Source organism: Besnoitia besnoiti (genome assembly GCF_002563875.1).
Source record: "Besnoitia besnoiti strain Bb-Ger1 chromosome Unknown contig00007, whole genome shotgun sequence".
NCBI lineage: Eukaryota > Apicomplexa > Conoidasida > Eucoccidiorida > Sarcocystidae > Besnoitia > Besnoitia besnoiti.
This window is the reverse complement of record NW_021703915.1, coordinates 401,034-423,057: the sequence shown is the minus strand read 5'-3', so window position 1 is coordinate 423,057 and position 22,024 is coordinate 401,034. Positions and strand designations below refer to the sequence as shown.

Here is a 22,024-nt window from a genome sequence, read left to right as displayed (position 1 = left end):
GCTAGTATGGTTAGCCAGGACCTCGAAAGAAAGCAGGATAATATTAAGCCTTAGAGGCGTAGAAACGGTGCCTCAACGCTCACCGGAAAAAACCTTTCTCTTACTTCCCCGGTTCCTACTGTGCGTCACCTACCACAACCCAAGCGGCGGGATTGCCGTCTTGCCGTAATGATACACTTGGCTTCTAGTGTTGAGTTGGGTGCGTATCTCAATCTCTGTGTCTCAAACTCGCCCTCTGCTTCCGCTTCCGTCGGTAAAAACTTATTCATTCCTTTGTACCCTTTCTACACTAGAGACGGCCGTCGTGTTTCCGTCCTATCGTTCTCATGTGTTCCTTCTGTTGTCTGCATAAGTTTCACCGACTACTGGGATGTGCGATGCGGTGTCTGCTTTGTCACTTTCCTCTTCACGCGCTCTCTGTCTCTCCGTCCAACCGAACGACCTGACCTATGGGGATGTCAGCTGACGATGATATTAGAGAAAAATGGTTGTTGTCCGTTGCCTTTGTCTTCTTCCTCCGTTCAGTCGGCTGTTTCATTTGTTTTGCTTCATGTTGCTGTTGCACGCCATCGCTGGCGAGGCTTTCGAGAGACGCTCGACGACGGCGCGCAACTTCGACTTGTTCTCGATTTCTTTTTCCGCTTGTCCACCTCGGTCTTCCTGGCTTTCTTCTGCCCGGTCCTCCGCTCTGACGATGTCCTGCTCGGGTCGTGGGACTGGCAACTTTTCAGTCGACTGCAAGGCGCGCTTCCTTCAATCAAACAACGACGTGCTGGCACGCATTCACTGGTCTCCTGCCCGCGAGAGTTCAAAGGATGGAGAGAGGGAAACGAGTTTCGTTGAGGGTTCGAGGGGAAGGGAGAGATTTTCAAGTGAGCATCCCGCCTTGCCCCGTTCGTCGACTTGTGCAGGGGGCTGGAGCGACGCATGTGCCGCGACAGAAGGCGGAAGGAGAGCAGTCTGCACTTGCGCGTCCCGCTTCCCGAGGCGCCAGGACCCCAGCTGGCGTTCCTGGAGAGAAGGAAGCGTTCGCTCTCGTCTGCGGTCTCCTTCTCGAGCAAGGGGTAGGAGGACGCGTACACCCGCCAGTGAACCCGGGGGAGGGAGTCGTCTTCGCTCGCTTCTCGAGCTTTCGACTTCGAGGGCTTCCTGTGCCAGAGAGGACTGCGGAGCTCGGTGCATCCCGCTGCCCGCTCATTTTGCTCCCAGTCGCAAGACGCAACGCTGTCACTGCCGCCGTCTGCGTGCGTACTCGCCCACGTGCCTGTCCCGTCCGTCGGGTGCGTCTGCTGAGCTCCTCGGCGGCTCTTCGTTCTCATCTTCAGGTCGACGAGATCTTCGCGCCGTGCCCTCGTCCGCACCGGCATCGTTTGCGGCGTCCCCTTCGTGTTTTTGGTCTGGTCGGCCGTCTCCTCTCCCTTCCGCCTCGTGTTCGTGGGTCTCCTATTCAACTTGCGGGCGGTCACTTCACTCGGATTCCCGCTTGGCTCCTGCGCCCTCCATCCTGTCTCCGCTTGTCTCTCCGCCGCGCGCGTCTGCGCTCGCGATCTTGCACGCGACAGCGGCTTGGCAGTCCTCGGCTCTGAAGACCTGCGACATCTTTGGAGAGCCGCAGGTAAGGCGGAGAAGTCTGTACGAAGTTGCTGAAAGATTTGACGAGCTGGCGAAACACGAGTACGATGGAGTGCTTAAGCAGGTGGCTGAAGAGGCCAATCGCGAGATGCGCTCGAACTGCCTTGGGCGGGTCCCTCGCAAGCCAGAGGCACTGGAATATGGTCTGCCGAGTACGGGTGGCGGGCAGACAGACGCAGCGGCTGCGATATTGAAGCCCGGGGGACACGATGGGCGACTCGAGCGCCGTGACACGAAGGACGAGCCAGCTGAGTCCTCGTGCCACGGACGGCCGGCGTCGCTTTCGTCGAGAGTGCTGTCTGGCACGCAAGCCGATGCTCAACCGGGCGCGCGGAGAAACACCGAACCGGTGTCTGCCGCGCGCGAGGCCTTCGCGGCTCGCGCCCCTCGCTCTGCGCCTGTCTCTAGGCGTCCCCTGCTCTCCTCTCCTCGCGCGCCGGTCTTTCCAGCCTCTCCGCTTCTTCCCTTCGGCCCTGCGTCTGTCCTCCCAGCTCCCTCTTCGTCTGAAGGGTCGACGGCGCAGGACGACTCGCGAGGAGACGCTGGACGAAAGTCAGCAGGGATGAACGGAAAAGCACAGACGGCAGGGGGAGAGGAGGAGCGGCTCGAGCAGTCTCTCGAAGCGGCCCGCTCGGCCGCGGCACTTCTTTCTGCCGTCGACGCGAGCATAGCTTCCTTCCCACTGCGCGCAATCGCGAGGATATTCATCCGTGTGTGTCAGCTGACCAGCGTTCGCGGAGAGGACCTGAAGGACGATCCACGGTATGCGAGGCTCCTTGCCGCTCTGGATCTACGGCTGCAAGAAGACGTCCAAGCTGTGGCTTCTCAGATTGCGCTCTTCGATAGGAAGCGAGAAGAGGATAGGGTCGATCAAGAGGCGCAGAGAGATACAGGCACCCGGGCGCGAGAGCCCCTCAGTTTAGCAGGGAACGGGGACCGCGAAACTGAAGCCGCGGGCGACGGTGACGCGGCTGCAAGCGAAGGACCTGTGCAGGGAGAAACAGTTTGTCGAATATCCTTGTGTTTTGAACTGCTTCCTGAGGACCTGGTTGCTTTGGCTAAAGCCTTGAGACTCTCTCGCCTGGCTCTAGATCTGGATATGGTGCTCCGTAACGTGGAAATTCTCGCACTGCTTCAACTGCCGTCATTTTCGCTCCAACAAATTTGCGAGCTCGTCATGTCTCTTGGTGCCGTCCGTACAACAGGCCTCCGTCCTCTCTCGCGCACCTTCCTCTCCCGTGCCGCGTCTCGCCTCGGGGTTCTGCTTTCTGCTTGTCTCGATGAATACGAAGCGCTGCCGATGCAGCAGGACGGGGGACACGAGGGTCGACGCGACAAAGTGGCAAGGAGTGAGGCGCCGGAGGCGCGACAGAAAACTGAAGGCGAAACCAAGGAAAATGGGCGCGCAGAAAGATGCGACGAAGGGAAGCGCAGACAGGAGCGGGGCCACCGGCTGGGTGCTGGAGCGGCGGAAGCGACGGAAAGCGAATCGAGGCAGACAGAAAGTCGAAAGGTGAACCGCAGGAACGAGAACCTGTTCCGAGAGGCCTCGAGTCTCTCGTCTAGCATGGCGTCGCCCGCGGGGACTCGCTCGGTGGCCTGCATCGAAAAAGATCCTCTCCGGTTCACGCAAGCGCGATCTCTCTCGTCTGCGGTGGAGAACGTTCTGGGCACTCTTCCCTCGTTTCTCCAATATGAGGAGGAGTCGCGTGTATGTGCGCAAGACTTGAAACGTCCGGCCTTTCTCTGCGAGACGTTCCTTCGCTCCCTCGGGCGCGCATGGGCGCAGACAATGTCGCTGGAGGAGCGACGAGAGATTCGCGGAGCCGCTGGAGCGTCAGAGACACCTCAAGGCCCCCAACACCTCCTGCTGTCTGGTTCTCCGTGTTCCACGCTTAGTGAGAGACAGCAATGCGGCGAACGAGACGGAATAAAGAGCGAGGGCGCACGAAGTGGGAGAGGCGCGGGGACGGAGGACCGCGAAGGCGGCGGCTGCGGCGTGCCAGGGGACGGAAACAGACACGGCGAAACGAGGGAGGTTGTAGATTTCTTGGAGAAGGCCACCCATATCCGATATATTGCTAAAGCCCTAGCAGGCACCTTGAAAGCGGGGTCCGCGGACGATGAGAGAGTTCTGTCACCTCTGACTCGGGCGGCGTTTGGCCTCCTGCGCGACTGCGGCGGAGAAGGAACCAGTCATTGCTCACACGGAGCGAGGGGAAGGTCAGGAGAGGCCTGCGCTCATGACCACTTAAAACGTTGTCGGATATCGGTGGCGCAAGCCCTGCTGGAGACGCTAGCAACCTTCTCGGAGGTGAGGACAAGCGATCTGTGACCAACGGCGAAGCGCTAGGCGCCTTTCCACGGTAGAGTCCAGATCCCTCTGACGCGTCGTGAGCCTAGGGCGCACTTTAACAGTCTGACCAGTTTCGTCTGTTCACGTCAGCAATAAGGATTCTTTCAGATGAGTTGATAAGAGGGCGTCCAACTGCGTGCGCTGCTCTCGGTCTGTCTCTCGGGGAGGAAGCCTGCGGCACTGCAAGTCCAATTGTTTGCCAGGTGAATTTTCCTGTCCTTTTTTTCCGATGCTACAGGTGTAATTAGCGCTCTAATCGGTGTCCCTGACACGCATCAGGTTGAATCACCCCGCAGTGCCGTTTGATGACTGCGTGGATTCGCTTCTTGTCCTGTAGGCGGGTCGTTTTCTCGCCGGGTGCATATCTGCGCACTGCAGCTGCTCTGGGGTGATGCTTCGTTGCCGGCGGTGACAATCAAGAAACGCCTTGAGGAAGACTGGCTGCGCTGCTTTCGCGTCAAGCTGCACGTCTTCGTTTCCTTCGTTCTGTGCCCGATTCTGCCTCTGCAGGCGGGAGCTTTCAGCAAAGAGCTGTGGAGCGCAGCTCTACCCACTCTTCGCTCTGTTCTCCCATTCCTCTCTCTCAGCTACCTGGACCAAGCTCTTCGTTTGTATGGCAGAGCCCGAGTTACGGGCACAATCCAGCCTCGTCGTCTGCAAGGTGGAGGAGAAGACACGTTCGGCGCACCCGACGTGTTGACTGGTGAAGGCGGAGGCCATGCAACATATAGGCAGGAAGCAAACAGAGGAACACAGGACGGAGGTGGTGCAGGTCGAGACAAGGAGTTCTTGGAGTGTCTTCTTCGCGTGCTGATGGCACATCCACGTAACATGACCAACGGAGAACTGTCAGCGTTCGCAGATCGCCTTGTCTCCAATGCCTTCTGGCTTGGAGGCGTGGAGTCTGGGGTTGCTGAAGAACTTGTCGCCAGTAGGTGTTGACGGAAGAAGTCGCCGAGTGGCCGCGTTGCCGACAACGTGTCTACCTGGACGGGGCTCCTGCATGCATGGAAACACATATATGTACAGATAAATGCATGTATACATGGTGCGACCCGCGGGCACTCTTTTCGTCTGTAAGGACTCCCAAGGAAATGAGGATATCCACAACCTACCGATTCGCCAGTGTATGGTGACAGCCACACGCGGCTGGCTTAGCTCTCGTGGACATGTGGGGTGCTGTCGGTGCGCAAAGTTTATCACACGCGCCGCACGCGCCAGCTACAGCTGCTACACGCTGCGTAATGCTTCGCTGTTGGTGCAGCCGCGCGCTTTTCAGGCGATATAAGCTTGACTTGCAGGAACCTGCTTCGTGTCAACCTGACCTTCTGTGTCGCGTGCAGCGGTGTTCGCCGAAATTCGGGAACGGTATATCGACGGTGACGCGGACGCGCAGGCTCGCGTGGACCTCCCACTGCAGCCTGCAATGAACCTTGCTCTTCTCGCAGGAGAATGGGGCGTGATATCCATGCAGGTGAGACACCGTGCCTCTGTGTTCCGCGTGCTGCCTTGCGAATCTCCTTTGCCGCAGCCGTCTTCCTCGTCGTTGAACCATGAGCCGACTGTGAGCACATGCACTGCAGGCAGGCGTATGGTGTAGCACTTGTAACTCTCGGTCACGCTCTCTTGCAGAACAATGCAGTGCAACTCGAGTATGGGCAGCGTCGCTGCTTCTTGTACGGCGAACCAGCCGTGCTCAGGGTCTGGGCGGTGAGCGCAATTCCCTGCAGCCCTTGCGATTTATCGGCTGTGGTGCGACCTGCTTCGGGGCCATTCGGAATGCTCCTGCCGCCTTGCGACGTGGAATACGGAAAAACGTACCCACATCTTCACCCAGGCGCCGCCGCCACTCTACTCATTGATGTTCCCCATTCTGACTACCTGCTTGGATTCTTTCTCTGGTCCGCTTTGCAGGCACTCTTCGACTTCCTCGTCCTGTCACTTCACGCGCACCGCGCCGAACTTCACTTTGCTGTCAGTCGAAGTGATACGCTCTGGAGGGGACCGTATCAGCGGCTCTCCCCCTGATCACTCTGTCGACTCCTCGCGGCATAGATTAGTGCTGTTCTGTGTGGCGCTCCCTTGGCGTGTTCTTCCGCGAAGCTTCCGTTGCGAGAACAACGGAAGCTTATTGGTGACAAGGCTCAGACGGTCTCTCATGTGGCTACTTCATTTCGTGTAGCTAGGCGTTTTTCTGAATTCAGCCAGCGCAGTGGCCGCTCATTCGTTTATTCACGTGTGAGCATGCACTGGTTCACGTGCCTGAGCGTGCACTCCTGTTTTCCTTGCAGGACCTTCTGAAGCTCAGCGAGGCTCTCCGCCGTCTCTCGGCCGGCTACGATCTGTTGCATGCGCTGGTTAGCCGTTTGCTCCAGCCTCTGTTGCTGCGTTCTTTCCCTTTGGCATCATATCGCCGCATAGTATATTGACTCGCAGCTGTAAATAGAGCATGCCCATCTTGCTTAAGACTTGCAAGATAGTAACGAGAGGTAGATAAGGCGCAAAAAGAACTGGTTTTGGTTTTCATTTCGTGGTGGACTGCGAGAGCGGTTGGAACCGTTGAAGCACTCGCTGGATCTCATGGCTGTCGCTGCTCCCAACAGCCGCACCCGTCCAGTGCGCCGCAGCAGATGCGGCTGTCAGGCGCTTATATGGAAGCGTAGCGCTCTCAGGCAGCTGCACTGCAGAGTACTGGTTATCGCTATCTGATTCCGGCGAACCACCGCGATCAGTGTGGATCATCCACAAGCTTGTCGGCGCGTTCTCGCACACAGCGGTCGAGGTATATGCATGCATGGCACTTTACACGTTTTCAGAATACGGCTTTGTCTTGTGAGTATGCACTATCAGGGAGCAGAGGCTCTTCTCGATTGCATTTTGCATAGGGCGGAAGAGATTTACGAGAACCTTCGAAAGCGCGCGTCGAGTATTCCAGTGAGCTACTACGCCTTATAGCTATATCACGCGAAGAAAATTGTCGTGATCTCTGTCCTGATGTGTTCGATCACCCCTCGTGGAACCCACTACAATGCCAGGGGTCAAGTGGTTGGCAAAAACGGTTGATCACCGGGTCCAGGCAGGAGGCCGTGACTCTTCGGGAAGGGCATTTGCGCATGCCCCTGAACCACCACATTGATTACAGGATTCATGTGCCCATGCGAGAGGGCCTCATGCATTTCGTCTCTGCGATGCCGGCATCTTACAGTTCTGCATGCGCAGGCTTAGCCGCAGCGCCCGGCTTATATCTCCGGGAGACCCACCGGTATCCTGTCAACCGTAACGCTTCAGTGGCATGTGAAACGCGAAACACTGTTTCTGTTCTAGCTGTGGCCTTCCTGTTGCTCCCTCATAGGACGACCTTTACACCGAATTACAAGAGGCTAACGTCAAGGTAAGTTACCCGTCGCCTCGGCGGACAAAACGACACAAACAGCTGCTGATGTGAGCTGGCGAGCACGCAACAAGAACTGAAGGGACACGCACAAGTAGGACGCGCTGGATTGATCTGATGAGGTCCGAACAATCATGTGGAAGATAGGGGTCCAGCTGGAAATACTTGAGGAGCTACGGGACTCGCCCCCCGGTAGTGGACAGTGCGCTTCACTATTCTTATCTCTCTGTTTGCTTCAGGAGCACATTAGGGGGAATATGAAGGTGAGTTTGGTCGAAGGTCTTTCTCCATATCTTCGAAGTCTAGCCACGCTCGAGGAGGAAATATCTGTAATGCTATCGAGACCCTGAGAAACCGGGGACGCGAGTTTCGCGCTGACGAACTCCGGTGAAGCCGAAAATACCCACATCTGCCGATGTCGTGGGCCAGTGACTGAGGACGAAAGCTTCAAGACAGATCGAGTATTGCGGGTCCGAAGAGAGCATAGCAACTCACGAGATTTGGCACACGTGCCCGAACATGTGCATCATGATCCGGAGCCGGTGAAGTGAGAGAGACTAACGGAACTGGTGGTGATTCTAATGCCACCTCGCGACTTTACAGCTCGACCTTGTAAAAGCGAGAAATGCGACTATTTTGACAGATGCTGTCGAACGTGTTGAATACAAAGTCCGCCTACGTATACTTTTCAAAACAGAAGAGAGATAAGACCCCCGTGTGAAAAAGTCTTCTCCTCGTCTACGCAGAAAAAAGACGAGCCTCACACAACCAGAGCAGGAATACCGCATACCCACGCCTTTATGATCCAAGCTGATAAATGAAATTCGGCGTTGCTCTAACGTAAAACTTATTCTCTGCGATATGCGCGCGAGAGACCTGCGAGTCCAGAAGGCGTGGAACGCGGCTGCATCGGTAGCAAAAGCGCTGCTGTGAAGACGTGAAGCGAAAGCTCCCACCTGCTGTGCTCAGCTGGAAAACCCGTAATCGGTGAACTGAGTCGCGCACCCCTGCCAAACTTGGTCTCATCCAGGGCTCCTGTATGTCGGTTTCGTCTTGGCTAGCAATATGCATTTGAATGTACTTAAACTTATATTTGTACCCAGACAGCCAACGCAGACTTGAATAAAAATGCGATCGAATTATATGGCTTCCAGTTTCAAGCGATCGCCCGCGCAATTTCATGGGACGTCAGGCGGTTGCGTGGAGCTGCACAGAGGAACAGGAAACTCCAAATGGAGCCTGACGAGTTGACGGTGCCCCGCGGCCAGCCACATCCGAGTACGGTATGCAACGGCGGGCGCGCTCTCGTCGTATCCCCTTTCCGGACAAGCATCAGTACAGTCATGGAAGCAGGCGCCAACGTGTATTCGGCGCACTTTTGTTGCCCATACTACGGCCACGCATGTCAACATTCCATCTGCTGTCTGTCAAGATCTGAGTGTACCCTTACACAGAGTGAATCAAGCGAGTGCTACTCTTGGCGAACCCGTTCTGTGACGCCTTCGCCGCCTCGTCCGCTGCTTTGTGCTCGTATTTTGCTGAGTATCGCCTACTGCACTCAAATATACTGCAGCTTCTACAAGTCCGCCCTCAGCAGACTGTTCAGCCGCGCCACCTGATGCCTTTCGCGCAGACAGTATCACCTCCCCGCGTCCGAACGCGGTCCTCCAGGCTGTGGCAGCCTCTGAGACGCGGCAAGGACCTGTAGGAGTGAGGGACGTGCTCGAGGGACTGTCTACATTCTCTGAATTCTTCCCACTCGATTCGCCGGCGCTACAGGTATCTTCAATCTTTCCCTCTGGATGCAGCACACCCAGGGAGCCTCCGCCTGCCGACATCGATATCACGCCGCTCGAACGTCTCCTTCGAGGTGCATAGGAGACCCGTTCGCGATTGCCCTCCTCTTCAGTGTCTTCTCTGTGACAAATCATCCGACATTGGTGCGATAGAGAGCGCGCTGCAAAGAGACACGCAACACAAGAGTACCCCTGAAACGTGAACTCCTCACCCTATGTGCAGGACCAAGCTCCTGTGAGAGTCCCGCTGACAGATGCTGGCAGCGGTAAGGGATGGGCGACTGAACCGACCTGAAGAACTCTTCCCGGTTGCCTGAGATCCGGGCAGCACGTCATCCTTCGCAGGGCGTCGCTGGCTTCCCCAGAGGGAACAAGGAACAGACCGGCACCGACGCGTACGAGTGTCGGTTCGTCGCGAGTGAAACGTTTGCGGAATTTGTGGCACCAACTGTCGAATGAGCGTTGCCGTTGACGGGCGCGTAGTGCTCGCTTCCGGTTGCACCGAAGGCGGGCGAGAGGCCCGCCCACGGGAGGCCCATAGGATGGACTCCAGTACTTGAATATCACTGATATACGTTGGAGGTAAGAACGGCGCGTAGAGACGGTGGTAGCGGTGAATTTCCTGTATGCGGGCCCGGAAAGGTGAGGAACGGAGAGGGACATATGTGGGCCACGACAGATCAACGAGACACGCGTTCTGTGCTCCGTGCAACCGATCAGTCTACTTTCTTGGCGTTCGTAAATCAACTTCCTTGCTCACCTGTGGCGTCATTGAGGGCTTCGTGGCTTGAATGGCGGCAAGGAGATGACGCTGGCCAACTAATACTCTCACGGGTGGCGCACCCCTCATTCCGCTCGGCTTCCGTTGCATCTGTGCGGCACTACACAGTTCCTCGTCACCTTCGCAAGGCATCTTGTTCCCACACTCGCTTGCGGCGTCAAGCGATTGGGGACGGGAGGGCGATACCGTCAGAGGTACGCGAGATGTGCAGACTGAGGGCGGAGGTCTGGATGCAATATCAAGGCGCTCGTGCACAGCCATGAGCTGGGCAGATTTTACAGCAGCATGAATATCTGCTGGTGCGAAATCCCATGGTATGGCTTTCTCGGCATCCGGTAGAGACACATCGTTGGCGGTGCCTGTTTTCTTTGCGCAGGCCTCCAGAATCTGGAGCCGCTGGTTCGAGGAAGTGGGCAGACCACAGTAGCAAACCTACGAAAAAAACAAAGCAGGAAAGGTTGCAAGGCCAGAGCAGTGTTTGGAGAGGGCATGCGCCCCTTGACTACGTCGTCTTAGTATGTGTCCTCAACAGTGATTCACAGTCACGACCACATTGCTTGCACCGTTCCCTACCCGGACGACGTGCGAGTTCACAGGTGACCACAGGCAATCTGTATCTGCTCGTCGTCTCCCGAATGTGTTTTCAGCAACCAGCGCTGCCGCACAGGCATGCTGCGCCCTGAACGGTTCAGTGCTTGCCTTTTCTAGGCGACCCGGACGCAAAAGAGCAGGATCGAGAAGATCGGGGCGGGAAGTTGTAGCAATCACATAGACACCCTGAATCGAGCACACACGTGTCGAAGCGCGTCCACACTGGAGCAGCCGCCTTTGAGGAGCTCAGTTCAGGGATGAGCAGCCGCCTGTCTGTGCCGTCAAATAAGTTAGCATCCCTACAGAACAAGAGCTGGCGCAAGCCCGCTTTTAGAGGCAGCATAGTAAACAGCAGTATCGCTGACATTCACCTTTGCCTGCATCTCGATTGCGAGGTTCTCTGGCAAAAGAAACAGCAACATGGCATTGCCAGCAGCATAAATATCCCTCGTTTGTTCGGTATAGAAATGCTTGTAGCAGCACCAAAGCTGCTACAAGCATTTCTATACCGTGTAGGCCTCACTTGACGCTCTTCCACTCCGTCCAAGTAGCATAGGAGCTGGTTCACGACGCGGTCAGTAACCCCAGTGCTATCTCCTCCGCGTCTACGTGGCAGAGAATCCCGCACGCATAGCACGCCACGAAACAATTCAGGAAAGCAGCATGCACAAAGACACAACAGTTGGCCCATTTACGACAGGCAGCACTGACTGGATGGGAAGAAGTGCTGGTAGCATGTCTGAGTCCGAGCAGGAAACGGACCATCGGCATCCGCAAATGGTACCCAATGAGCCCAGAGCAGATGAAGCTTGCTAGTGGGTCATCCGACTGTCTACATCATCCACCGCAGTTTTGTCACGATGAGACCACTGGCAACGTGACGTTCGCTACGCATGCCACACTTTCTTACTTTGGTGCCAGAGAATCTATTTCGTCGAAAAGGACGACGCACGGTTTCGCTTGCTGAGCCTTGTTGAACACTCCGCGGACTGCCGCCTCGCTTGAGCCTATATATTTGTTCAACAGTTCCGGCCCTTTCACCCTGACCACATCCAAGGTATATATATCGAACGACTGAAACGATCCACGCGCATCTGGCAACATGGAGAATCTGACAGCTTCACAGAACGGTGAGAGGAACCAGGTGGGACGTGCCCTCGATGCCTGTAGGCGGAAGGCAAGGACGTCTTGCACGTTTTCAAATCTGATAAGCTACGTTAAATCTAGTGGCAGCAGCTCAGTCGAGCGCCACGTCATTTACAACGTGAGCATCACACCTTTCGGGGGTACTACACACCGAACGATGTGCAGCGCTGTCGGCACTGAAGGCTGACTGCCCCTGCACTAGCGCGTCACTGAAGACACTACTCACTCCAGGCACCGCATTTCTAGGTCGCCCACAGCCGCCTTCGCCAGCAGTGATTTGCCGCATCCTGGAGGACCAATGAGGAGAACTCCACGGTGAACAGAGACTCCAGCTCGCCGCATCAAGTGTCCAAATCTGCTTTCCATCGTCAGCATATCCCGAAGGTCTTCTTTCACCTGCGGAGCCGGGAGAAAAGGTGGAGACCGTGACGGCGCTAGGTAATGTACCACGAAAAAAGAGAACAGGGCGATTAACTGGTGGCTGTTTCCCTCCCCTTCTGAGCATGCTGTCGACGACTGACGGTTGAGTTTGCGATGCCAAGGCAGCTTCAAACAGCGGAACTCGAGCATCGAGGCCGCATATTTGGTTGTGCGTCTGCAAGAGGAGCGTACCTTCTCCAGGCCTCCAACATCGCGCAGCGTCAGATTTGCCCTGAGAAACAAGGAGCGACATCACGCTGCTTTATCTATAGCAGTATTATATCAACGGCAAGCCCAGTTGTCCCCATTTGAGACTCACCCGCCCCTACTGAGGATCCTACTTGTGGAGCTACTGTAGCACACTACAGCTAAACGCTCGCAGAGCCTCAGCGCAACACTCTGAAAACCTCTCCTCCGCGTAACTGCAGCTGAATCCAGGCCTGCGGTAATTGTGGAGGCTGCGATGTCTGTCGTCACAGGCAGGCGGACTTCACCCCTTGTGATTTTGGCGGTCTGGAGGTATGAACGGGACCCTTCAAACAAGTGTTGGAAGACGTTCCTCGCTGACCTAGATTCGCCCACATATTTTGACGAGCATTAGGTGGCTTCGCCAGTCACCCCGGAGCATGGCACACCTACTTTAAGAAATCATGGCTGTGCAGTGCACGAGGGACAAACTCGCGTAAGGCATGGTCGAAATGCGCCCTGCAGAGGACCACACCATGGGAAGCTGCTCCGCCTCTTCGATACGGTGGTTGCTGCACTTGGACGGTAAGCAAGTCACGGTGTCGGACGCCGGAAGGAGGAGAAGCACCCGAATGGGAAACATGCCAGTCAGACTCGGGATTAAGACCATATCGAGCTTCTGCAGCTGCCTGTTCAATGAGCGCCTGCGTGAGGCAAACACCAGGCGTGTGGCCTTTGCAGTAAGACTCACGTATGCAAACACTGGCTGCGTCGTGCCTTTCAAAGCCTTCCCGTCATACAGAACCGATCTGTAGACAGACGCCAGACGCCTATCCACCTAAGATCCCTGCAGAGACGCCTACAGACTGTGTCCGTCATTGACCTGCTGGCGCACACGCGCGTGTCACGGCACTACCGCGCGAAGCTCATGTGTTTGCCGTCACTATTCCTTTTCGTGCAGTGTGCTGCACCTTGGCCGCCCTGCCACTCACGATTGCAATAGATCGCAATTCTAGTTTCTGCTGGCCAGTGTTTCAGGAGACGTTACGCCCGCGTCACTAGTACCTTGAAATCTGCGATGCCGAATCCTTCCGTCTTCTGGCTAAGCGTCGTCACATGCTCCCATACTTCTTCATGGATTTGCAAGGGCATGCGGCATGAGAATCTGTTTCTGGACAACATGTCCCACGGTCTCTCTAACGCTGTTCCACGTTTGGAGGAGCCGTGCGCACCCATCATAAGCCCAACCCTTTCCTTTGCGCGCCGGGGGGCGTGATATCGCTGCGCCCTCGGCACAAGACGCCGTAGCAGATGCTGTATAACGTCGGCTCGCTCCCGCGACGCTGCACACAGTACGGCACACGCTGCGAAAATGCGGAAAACCTTCGCAGAAAAGGCTGTGATGAGGCAGGCTCGACTGCCGTACAAGAAAAGTGACGAGGCCGCTCTCCTCGAATGCCCTACTGAAAAGGCCTCTTTGCAACCGAGTTTTCAGGCAATAATTAAGGTAATGGGAGATCCATTGCCATTGTGATTACAAAAACTGGAGACCTTCGTCAACTCTTAACGCTCCAACCGACACGTTAACAAGGGGGTGGGCAACAACTGTAGCCAGCCATAAATCTAACAGAGTACGAGAGCACACGGTTCTACAAGCCCACCGACTTACTTTGCGGATTCTTGAGCTGTACAGCCTCCCCGCCAAAAAGCGTTGGTGTTCGCAGGCTCTGATGGAGCGTTGTCGGGCGTAGCGCCGTGGCAACAACAACGAGCCCTGGCAGAGGATAGGCGTCTGTCCGTGACGGGAAGGGATTACTCTGCATAGAGCCGAGTTCTTCAATTGGCTGCGGCGCGAGCGCCTTGCAGCGGGTGTGAGCCCGATGGTTAATGAAGGCGTCAGCCGCGAGTGTCGGTAATAAATCTGCGAGAAATTCGGAGAGTTGCAAACTCCTTGCACTCATCATCGAGTGACCCGCCAAAGGATCTGGATTCGGTGCCCCGCACAGCGCGTCCTGCATCGAACACACACGAGGATGCAAGAACAAACACCAAATTCTCTTTCTGGCTTGTCACTACCAAAGAGTTTCAGTCCAGTTTCCCTCTTGAGGGCCACGTATAAGCGGTCATCGCGTAGTCGGCCAGGCGTGCCTATCGTCACTGCGTCACGGGACTGCCAAGATCCGACCCGCAAGGAGCCCCAGCAGGTCCGCTCGCCCGCGGACCGAGCGAATGCTCATTTCAAGCTGTAACGTTCCGCGAAGAATTCCACCTGCGATTCAGCCCCGGCCATGCGCACCGGTACTACCGTGGCAGTTGCTACACATCCGTGTCCTGAAGACGTGGGCACACATCTAGTAGTAACCGCTGTAGACGACTTGAGGCCCTGCTGCTTTGCGGATCATCAGACCGACCAAATCGTCCAGAATTAGGAGTGACGGAGCATGTAGTGCACAAGCCATTCCGACAAGGGCAAACAAATCCTTGACCACTTGGAAACGGATAGCTTCAGCAGCGAGGAGCTTGCATTTCACTCGTAGAGCTGCGACAAACACACGAATGGTGTGGGTGTCACCGCGAGAAAGAAGTACAGAAGCATTTTCTCACCAGAAAAGTTCGGGGGTGCATGAAGCGAATCCAGGCCCCTTGGCTATTCGCTTTTTCGGTGTGTGCTTGCTCCGCATATGCAGAGATTTGAACGTTTGTTAGGATGGACTGTGGTCTGTTTGAGTTACCTCCGAATCAGACACTGAGCATGCAGCCACGTAATCTGTAGGGATCTGCCAATTGTTTCATTCATGGTGACCGGTTGTCGACAGACCCACTTACCAAATACGCCCGTTGTCTTCGCCAAAAACATGCCCACCGCACGGCAAAGTGATGTACGACCGGATCCGCTGGGCCCATGAACCTACAGAGAACTGGTCAAACACATATCGCCGGACATGCTTCCCTGGCGACAAACCACCACTTGATATAATATGCAGGAGATACAGAAGCATCTTTCACCCAGCTACGCTTCAATCTTAGAGAACAACATGCACACCAGATGGGAAACCTCCGGTTTCCAGGGCACAACACAATACAGTGGGGAAGCGAGCCGAGCATTTGTGAGCTGTGTAGGCAGGGCTGTCGGTGGCGTGGTACATGTTTGGAGTGCCAGTCCTACTTGCAACAGCGTAGAGAGCTCAGACATATTTGACGCCAATGGAATACGAGTCTACCGTACCAGCAAGGGCAAAATACGAGTCTACCGTACCAGCAAGGGCAAGGGTGGTGAGAAAAGGGAAAAGTTTCTCAGAACATTGTCGATCACCGTGGGACCAAGGGATAGCGAGGGCGTGCCAGTCGGAACTCCTAGCCTCTGCAATACTGTATCACACCGGGCAGAGCGCGTGGGCGCGTCGAGCTTTATGAGCATACAAGAGTATTCTTTCTTGTTGATTGCGCGCAACACCGTTGTGTCAGTCCGAGTCTGAAGAGTGCGCACTGCCACGCGGAGACCAAAACGGATCATCGCACATCGATTCCCAGTAGAGCTAGGCCGGTCTGCTACATGTGTACAGCTCTGCGTGGGCGATACCAGGCGCGCTAGAGCGCCGGGTGTCGTGCTGGGTTGACGGCTCAAAGACGAGCATACGATGCAATGGCGCGGGAACTCGGAGCGTATGCCACGGACCTTAGGCATGAGTGCGAAAGCCCACATGCTGTACGAATTTTTGAATGTCCTAGCTGCACCGACGAACTGTCAAGAACTCGCGAGGTACACAGCGACGACTGATGTCATCTACTTTTGGTAATATGTCCTCGGGCATGCCCTTTTCTCTTACTTGCGCTCGCCAGTGACTCTCTGGCATCGAGAAAGAAGTTAAGAGAGAAAGAATGCATGTCTAGAAGAACCGGGTCTTGACGGTTGATGAAGACTGACGATGCAAGTGACCCCAGCATCGTCTCGCGCCCCCAGTTGGTTCCGTGCGCCTCCGCTTCCGACTGAAAAATTCCCCACTGATGCCTCTTCCATGTGTGGAAATGACCTGATTGTCTCGCTCCACATATGTCAGCGTCGAATGATCTTTGTGGCGCAGCATCTGGAGCCAGATGCTCAACACATTCCAGCTCAGTAAGCTGCAGGACCTCGGCCCCATGATCCAGTCTTGGCTGCGACGCCCGTAGATGATATCCCTTCTGCCTCGCTTCTCGTTGCACATTCCACCTCCTATTTCCAGGCTTGGGGGTGATCCCAGTGAACAGCGAACAAGTATGCAAATGGTGTGGACGGAGCCACCACTGTGACAATGCAAGCGCGTGTCGCTCGCTGTTTACGACGAGCCAGCGTTGCTTTACAGCCTCGTCTCCATCTCGTACGCTTTCCTTGCGGTTGTTCGTGCAAGTGGTGAAGTGCGGCTGGAGCGATGAAACGCCCCTATCGGAAACCGTTGCGGGACCTGGACGCTCGTCGACACGAGCCTGCTTTCGGGCCGATAACTCGGAGTTCCCGGTCGTATGCGCCAAGTCCCAAGCTAATGCTGCGGCCTCCGGAGCCGAGGAAGCGATATAGACGTCGACAGGATCCGCAACGTAGAGTAGCTCTTCCCTACTCTGGAGCTTCCGGAGCATCTCCGAGTCACAAAGCACAAAGGAAGGACCGGGATTCTCATAGCCTGTGCCATCCTGTGCAGCTACCCCCTTCGGCAACGGTGCAGATGAAGGCATGCTAGGCATTTCCCCACGAACTGAGGAGATGATTGAGTGCTGCGGGGGCGCGAGTGATTCATAATCTCGGCCGTTGCCACAGTACCTGGCAGCAACGCCGCTGTCACAAAGCAGCTTCAACCGAGGATGCCAGGCATTGGTCCAAGCTTCCGTGAGAGCAGGGGGCAAACAAGATGGAGAACAAAATCGGAAGATATTGTTCCCCGCTAGATCCACATTGATATCTCCGTCGACAACGCCACTTTCCCTGACGCTTGTGACGTTGTTTGATTGACGCCTGCTGGGTCCGTTCGAATCTTTGGAAGAGACTAGGACACGTGGGAATGACACAATAACATCAATATGAACGGCGAAACCACATGCAGCAGCTGAAGCATGTTCTTCGGCGTACTGCGTTATTCTTTCACCATGCTGCCTATCGTGGCGGCATGTTCTCTCCTGTCGCGGGTGCGCTCCTACACGCGTCCCAGGACTGTCATCGTGCTCAGGAATTTCCAGTGACCGGTCTTCCAAGATATCATCAATGGTGCCTTCGATCCCGACTGGATACAGGTTTTCGATCTCGTCCACAACGACCTGAGCGACGGGCGCGCAAATAGAAAATTCTCTCGGCGCTGAATCGGCGCGCCCGACCCTGCACAGCCGGGTGTAAGCGCTCTGGAGCTTGTTTCCACAGGACTCCTCCACTATCGCTGAACTGTTTGTCTTTCCTGTGGGGTTGCCTGTTGTATGTGGTAGTGCAGTTCTCACCAGTGTATGGCTCGTGCCGTCGCCGGAACATTCGGCCCTCATCTGGTCGCCAGAAGCCGAGTAGAGGTCTTCCAGGCCATCGTGAAGCCTAGCAGCTAGTGCAGTGTCTAAATCTTGGATGGCTGTTCCTCTGTCGTCATCTTCTTCTCGCTTGAGGAGTCTACATTTCCGGGGCAGGACGCCACGGGAAGTAGCTTGATCTGATTTACTTTCAGGTGCTCCTCGCCGGCAGCGTCTCTCACTTTCAAAGCGACAGCGGCGAGTTGCGGTGTTCACGATCCTTGAAGATCGATGCTCGTTAGAGGTGTTTCCTTCGTACCGACGAGAGCACTGTTCCACCGTATCTGCACAAACTCTCTCGCTCTCGCATTCATCTTCCGAAAAAGGGAGGGTGAGAGAGACTGGCAGGACGAGCCCGTCCCACAAGGCAAACGGGCAGCAATGCTGTGCTTCTTTGTTAGCGAATTGGCCCTGGCGGCACACGGAAGGAGAAATGGAGGCAGCCTCCTGACCACCTGTCTGGTGAATCAAAGTGTCAACCACAGCACGCCGCAGAGCCAAGCGTCCCTGCGCCGTACGGAGAAAAGATGACACACTTGCGAGGCCAACTCGATCTCCTGTGTTGTGCGACATGTACTGCCGACCACGCCTGTGAATCGGATCATCATGGACGGTATATTCCTCGTCCAGCAGCGAGCTGTGGGCTCGAGGTTCTTTTACGGATGCAGCTGGCACCATGCTCGAAAACAGACACAAAGGTGTGAGGCATAAAGAAGGCGGCAGGATAGGCATCGAGGTGCACGCCCACACGCTGACACAACTGGCTATGGGAAGTTCGTACACCCGCCGCAAGAATTCTGGCACAGCTATGTACCCGGGCGGAATCCGAGAATCAGCGAAAGCTCTCAGAACCAGCCGATCACCAGCAGCATTAGCGTTGAAAGATCCATACTGTCGTGGTGAGATCCAGATATAGGCGGCGTTATCCAAGGCAGCGTCCTCTATGGAAACTCCACTATGAAGAGAGCGATGGTGAAGTCCTTCTCCACAGAGATATGCATGTATCCATGGCTGTTGACGCCTGAAAGCCACCACATGACATGGATGCAACAGGCATCGAAAATCCCAAGCATTTTTGCGTGATAAGGCTGCTGTTGTCCTAGGATGCGTCCCTGCACCTGCAAGAGGACTGCCTAGGGATGCCGCTGTCATCTCATTCATCGGTGAAATATGTCCAAGCGGGACATTGTCTGTCACCTGTGACCACCCTGGCCCCGAGCTAGCTCTAACATTGCGCGACTCCTTTGATGGGAATGGCACAACTCGCATAAGGAAGAGATGCATAGGCAGTTGGCCTGTTTCCTGATCGTTCGGGACGTGACCGTTGCTGGATAAACCAGCGACAGTCACCCCACCGGCACCTGCCAGTACCCATTCTTCTGTGTGCTCGCTACGCGCAGCGGCATTTTGAAACTGACGTCTCCTCTGCGCGACCCTGGAACTAGACTCGTGCACCTGCCAACTTTCCTTGTGCGAGGAAATCTGAGCAGCACTTGTTTGACCGCTTGGAAAGGGCTGCACGTGCAGCTCGGTATTCTGACTTAGAAGCAGGAATGGGGGACTCGACGGGGGTGTATGATCGTGTTGTTGATGAATCTCTCGGGGGAATCGCACACCGCTCTGCAAGGCAGTGCTGCCAGTCTTTGCGTTGCCAGCACCGGCCTGGCCTCTGTGGTCTGTACGCTCTCTGGGCTGGCTCCAACCAGTCGGCGCTGCAAAGCCTTCCCGTACAACGCATAGTCGGGCAGGTTGCTGTCCGTTATGAAACCAGACTGGGAAGGGAATTCCGGGCATGAGAACAGCCGTTTGAAGGAGAAGTCTTTCCTCAATCTGTTGTGCTTGGAGCTCTACGAGATCCCAGTCTGCAGCTGTCACACAACGCAATTCTACTTGGGCAGGCATCAGGCTTGTGAGTTGCCGTGGAGGCAGGGCTTGTGTCGATACACTCTGCACCGGGGCAACAGCGCTACCTTCTGTTTGAGACGGCTCGAGTTGCATATCTGGCGCGGTTCCAAAATCGATGAACGACAGTTCCACAGAATCCCACGGCTGCAGACCGTAACATTCGCAAAGAGCTGCGGAGATTCCCAGGAACAGGGGTTGTGCTTCTTCGTGCGACTCTGCAGCATGGGAACCGCGCACGCCGAGGCAGTTGATGCGCCTCTTCTCAGAGCCAGCTGCTTGCAGCATCGCTGCCATCAAGGAGTTCTCATCATCCATCGTAAGGAAGCCGCCGACCCAGCCAACAAAAAATACGCGCTCTTTGTCCTTGTATGGTTGATATCCCGGTGTGTCAGAGTTTAACTCTGGATCACGGGGAAGTTTCACTTCACTCTGACGCCGAGGCTTCCGTTGCCAATCCTGATTTCGTTCCTCTCGCGCCTTATTCTGAGTGACCAGTTTCAGAACGCAGCAGAAATGTGGATTCCGCTCACGAAGTGGGAGCAGAACACGAGATAGCTGCGCCGAAGGGGTAACGTAACACGATTCAACAGGTAGTGCGGCCAGGCGCAAACCGTTCGCAATAGTAACCGAAGGAAATGTGTGGTGGTGTATCGCCGGTTGACTGTCGCGACCCGCTCTCTTTCTCAAGCGTGCTGCGGACGACTCCACGCCACCATTCCTCGCAGGAGACGAGAGATCCATGGCTGCGGTGAGAAGACGTCCACGCGGGAACCGACTGCATGGGCGTGGGCACAATTCGGGCGCTATTCAAGCGAAAACCACGCCGAACACAATCTGTACTCCCTTCCGAAAAGATTGTGTTTTCGCAAGAGTGTCACCAAATAGACGATACTGGGTGGTTTGGCACGTAAACCGGAGAGGCGTCCATATCGTTATCATAGGTGAACGCCAAAACTTGTGTGCCGTCTCACAACCATGGGCCGACGAAAAACCTGCTCGCATGCGAAGTACATGCTCATAAAACCAGCAGAACCTTTTGCAACACCACCCTTGGGGACCTGTCTCTGGGCAGGGAGGGCGCAGCGTTCTGTCAGACAGCAGCAATTGCCAGTCGCAAAATGCACTTACGTAACGCTGATCGCCTATAACCGAACCGATAGAAAGTACGTGACATCCCCGGGCAGATCTCCTTCTTACAAGATATCTTCTCTGTCACCGCGTATGTACGTTAGCTTTCCCCTGGCAGAGATGCCACATTCACATTTTGGGCCAAAAACGAGAACACCCCGCCGGTCCCTGGCGGTTCGGGGGACACGCTACCGCCTTTGAAGGACTAGTGGCTCATACCACATGACTGTGGCCCTGGGTAGTTCTTCGCAGCAAATTACTCGCCAGCAAGAGTTGTTCTTTCTGATCTGGAGAAGCTGGCATTCCGCTATAGTTCACATGGGGGGTGACGCTGACACAGGCGTGGAGTATGTACGTCCAATTCTCTGCCCTTTCATTGTCAAGAGGCTTGTCTTTGTTTCGAGCTTCTATGGTTTATTCAGTGTGCGCTTGTGGAAACGCAGTAGTTCATTGACACGCACGGGCCCACCGTAGGCGTCGACGGCAGGCAAAAAACCACCCATTGAATCGCTTCTACAGCAGTAGAGTTTTCACTTAGGCCTGCAGCACCGCTGTTTAGATATGCAGCCACAGTATAAAACCGACTCATCAACTTTTTTCCCGGGAGAGTCTGCCGCAAGTCGGACTAACGCCATACACCGGGTCGCGGCAACTGCAACAGAATCTTGACGCGCAGCCCCGCTAACGCTGATGATAATTTCTACGCAGCTGATGGCGAGAAAAAGATTGGCTACAGCGTACACCACTACGACCGTGCAACATTTAGCGTTACGCTGCTCACCCTTCACTGCATGTCCCCTCCGTCTGCGCATCAAGATGAGTTCGCACATCTCCGTTCTATGGTAAATAACAGTGCCAGAGTGTATCAGTTCGTTGTCGGCACAGCTGCCGAGATGTGCTCCTTTCCTCGCCGGCGGGCGTATTCCACCTTCAGCCTCTTCGGGCCGAGGCAAATTGTACTTGTATCTTTTTTGTAAACGAAACGTTTCATGGCGGACCAAATGAATCACGGTATTTGCCGTGTGATTAGGATGTAAGCGGGCTAGGTCAAAAAGAGCCCATCTCTGAAGTACCAGCGCGCTGAAGAACCAAAAACTGGAAACACAGTGGTGCTCGTCAGCTTGGAAACAATGCACGGTCGCAATATCACAATCGGCAGTTGTCGCAACAGA

General features: G+C 55.4%; 3 protein-coding genes across 3 annotated transcripts; 1 reads left to right on the top strand and 2 right to left on the bottom strand.

The window, feature by feature from the left end:
* Nucleotides 1-484: 484 nt before the first annotated feature.
* On the top strand, nucleotides 485-7,729 carry BESB_070900 (uncharacterized protein; the record flags this gene model as incomplete). The annotated part of the gene is made up of 8 exons (XM_029365463.1): nucleotides 485-3,946; nucleotides 4,367-4,919; nucleotides 5,332-5,462; nucleotides 5,903-5,962; nucleotides 6,280-6,345; nucleotides 6,839-6,922; nucleotides 7,341-7,379; nucleotides 7,619-7,729. The coding sequence occupies 8 exons, from the start codon at nucleotides 485-487 to the stop codon at nucleotides 7,727-7,729; spliced, it is 4,506 nt and encodes a 1,501-aa protein (XP_029217947.1).
* A 1,110-nt stretch (nucleotides 7,730-8,839) lies between these two features.
* On the bottom strand, nucleotides 8,840-18,497 carry BESB_070890 (uncharacterized protein; the record flags this gene model as incomplete). Its single annotated transcript, XM_029365462.1, has 13 exons — nucleotides 8,840-9,336; nucleotides 10,019-10,388; nucleotides 10,656-10,733; nucleotides 11,071-11,152; nucleotides 11,458-11,589; nucleotides 11,920-12,089; nucleotides 12,306-12,345; nucleotides 12,753-13,003; nucleotides 13,365-13,642; nucleotides 13,969-14,311; nucleotides 15,126-15,207; nucleotides 15,680-15,771; nucleotides 16,662-18,497. 13 exons carry the CDS (start codon nucleotides 18,495-18,497, stop codon nucleotides 8,840-8,842), a joined length of 4,251 nt encoding a protein of 1,416 aa, XP_029217946.1.
* A 263-nt stretch (nucleotides 18,498-18,760) lies between these two features.
* BESB_070880 (uncharacterized protein) lies at nucleotides 18,761-20,039 on the bottom strand (the record flags this gene model as incomplete). The annotated part of the gene is made up of 2 exons (XM_029365461.1): nucleotides 18,761-18,840; nucleotides 19,436-20,039. 2 exons carry the CDS (start codon nucleotides 20,037-20,039, stop codon nucleotides 18,761-18,763), a joined length of 684 nt encoding a protein of 227 aa, XP_029217945.1.
* Nucleotides 20,040-22,024: the final 1,985 nt, after the last annotated feature.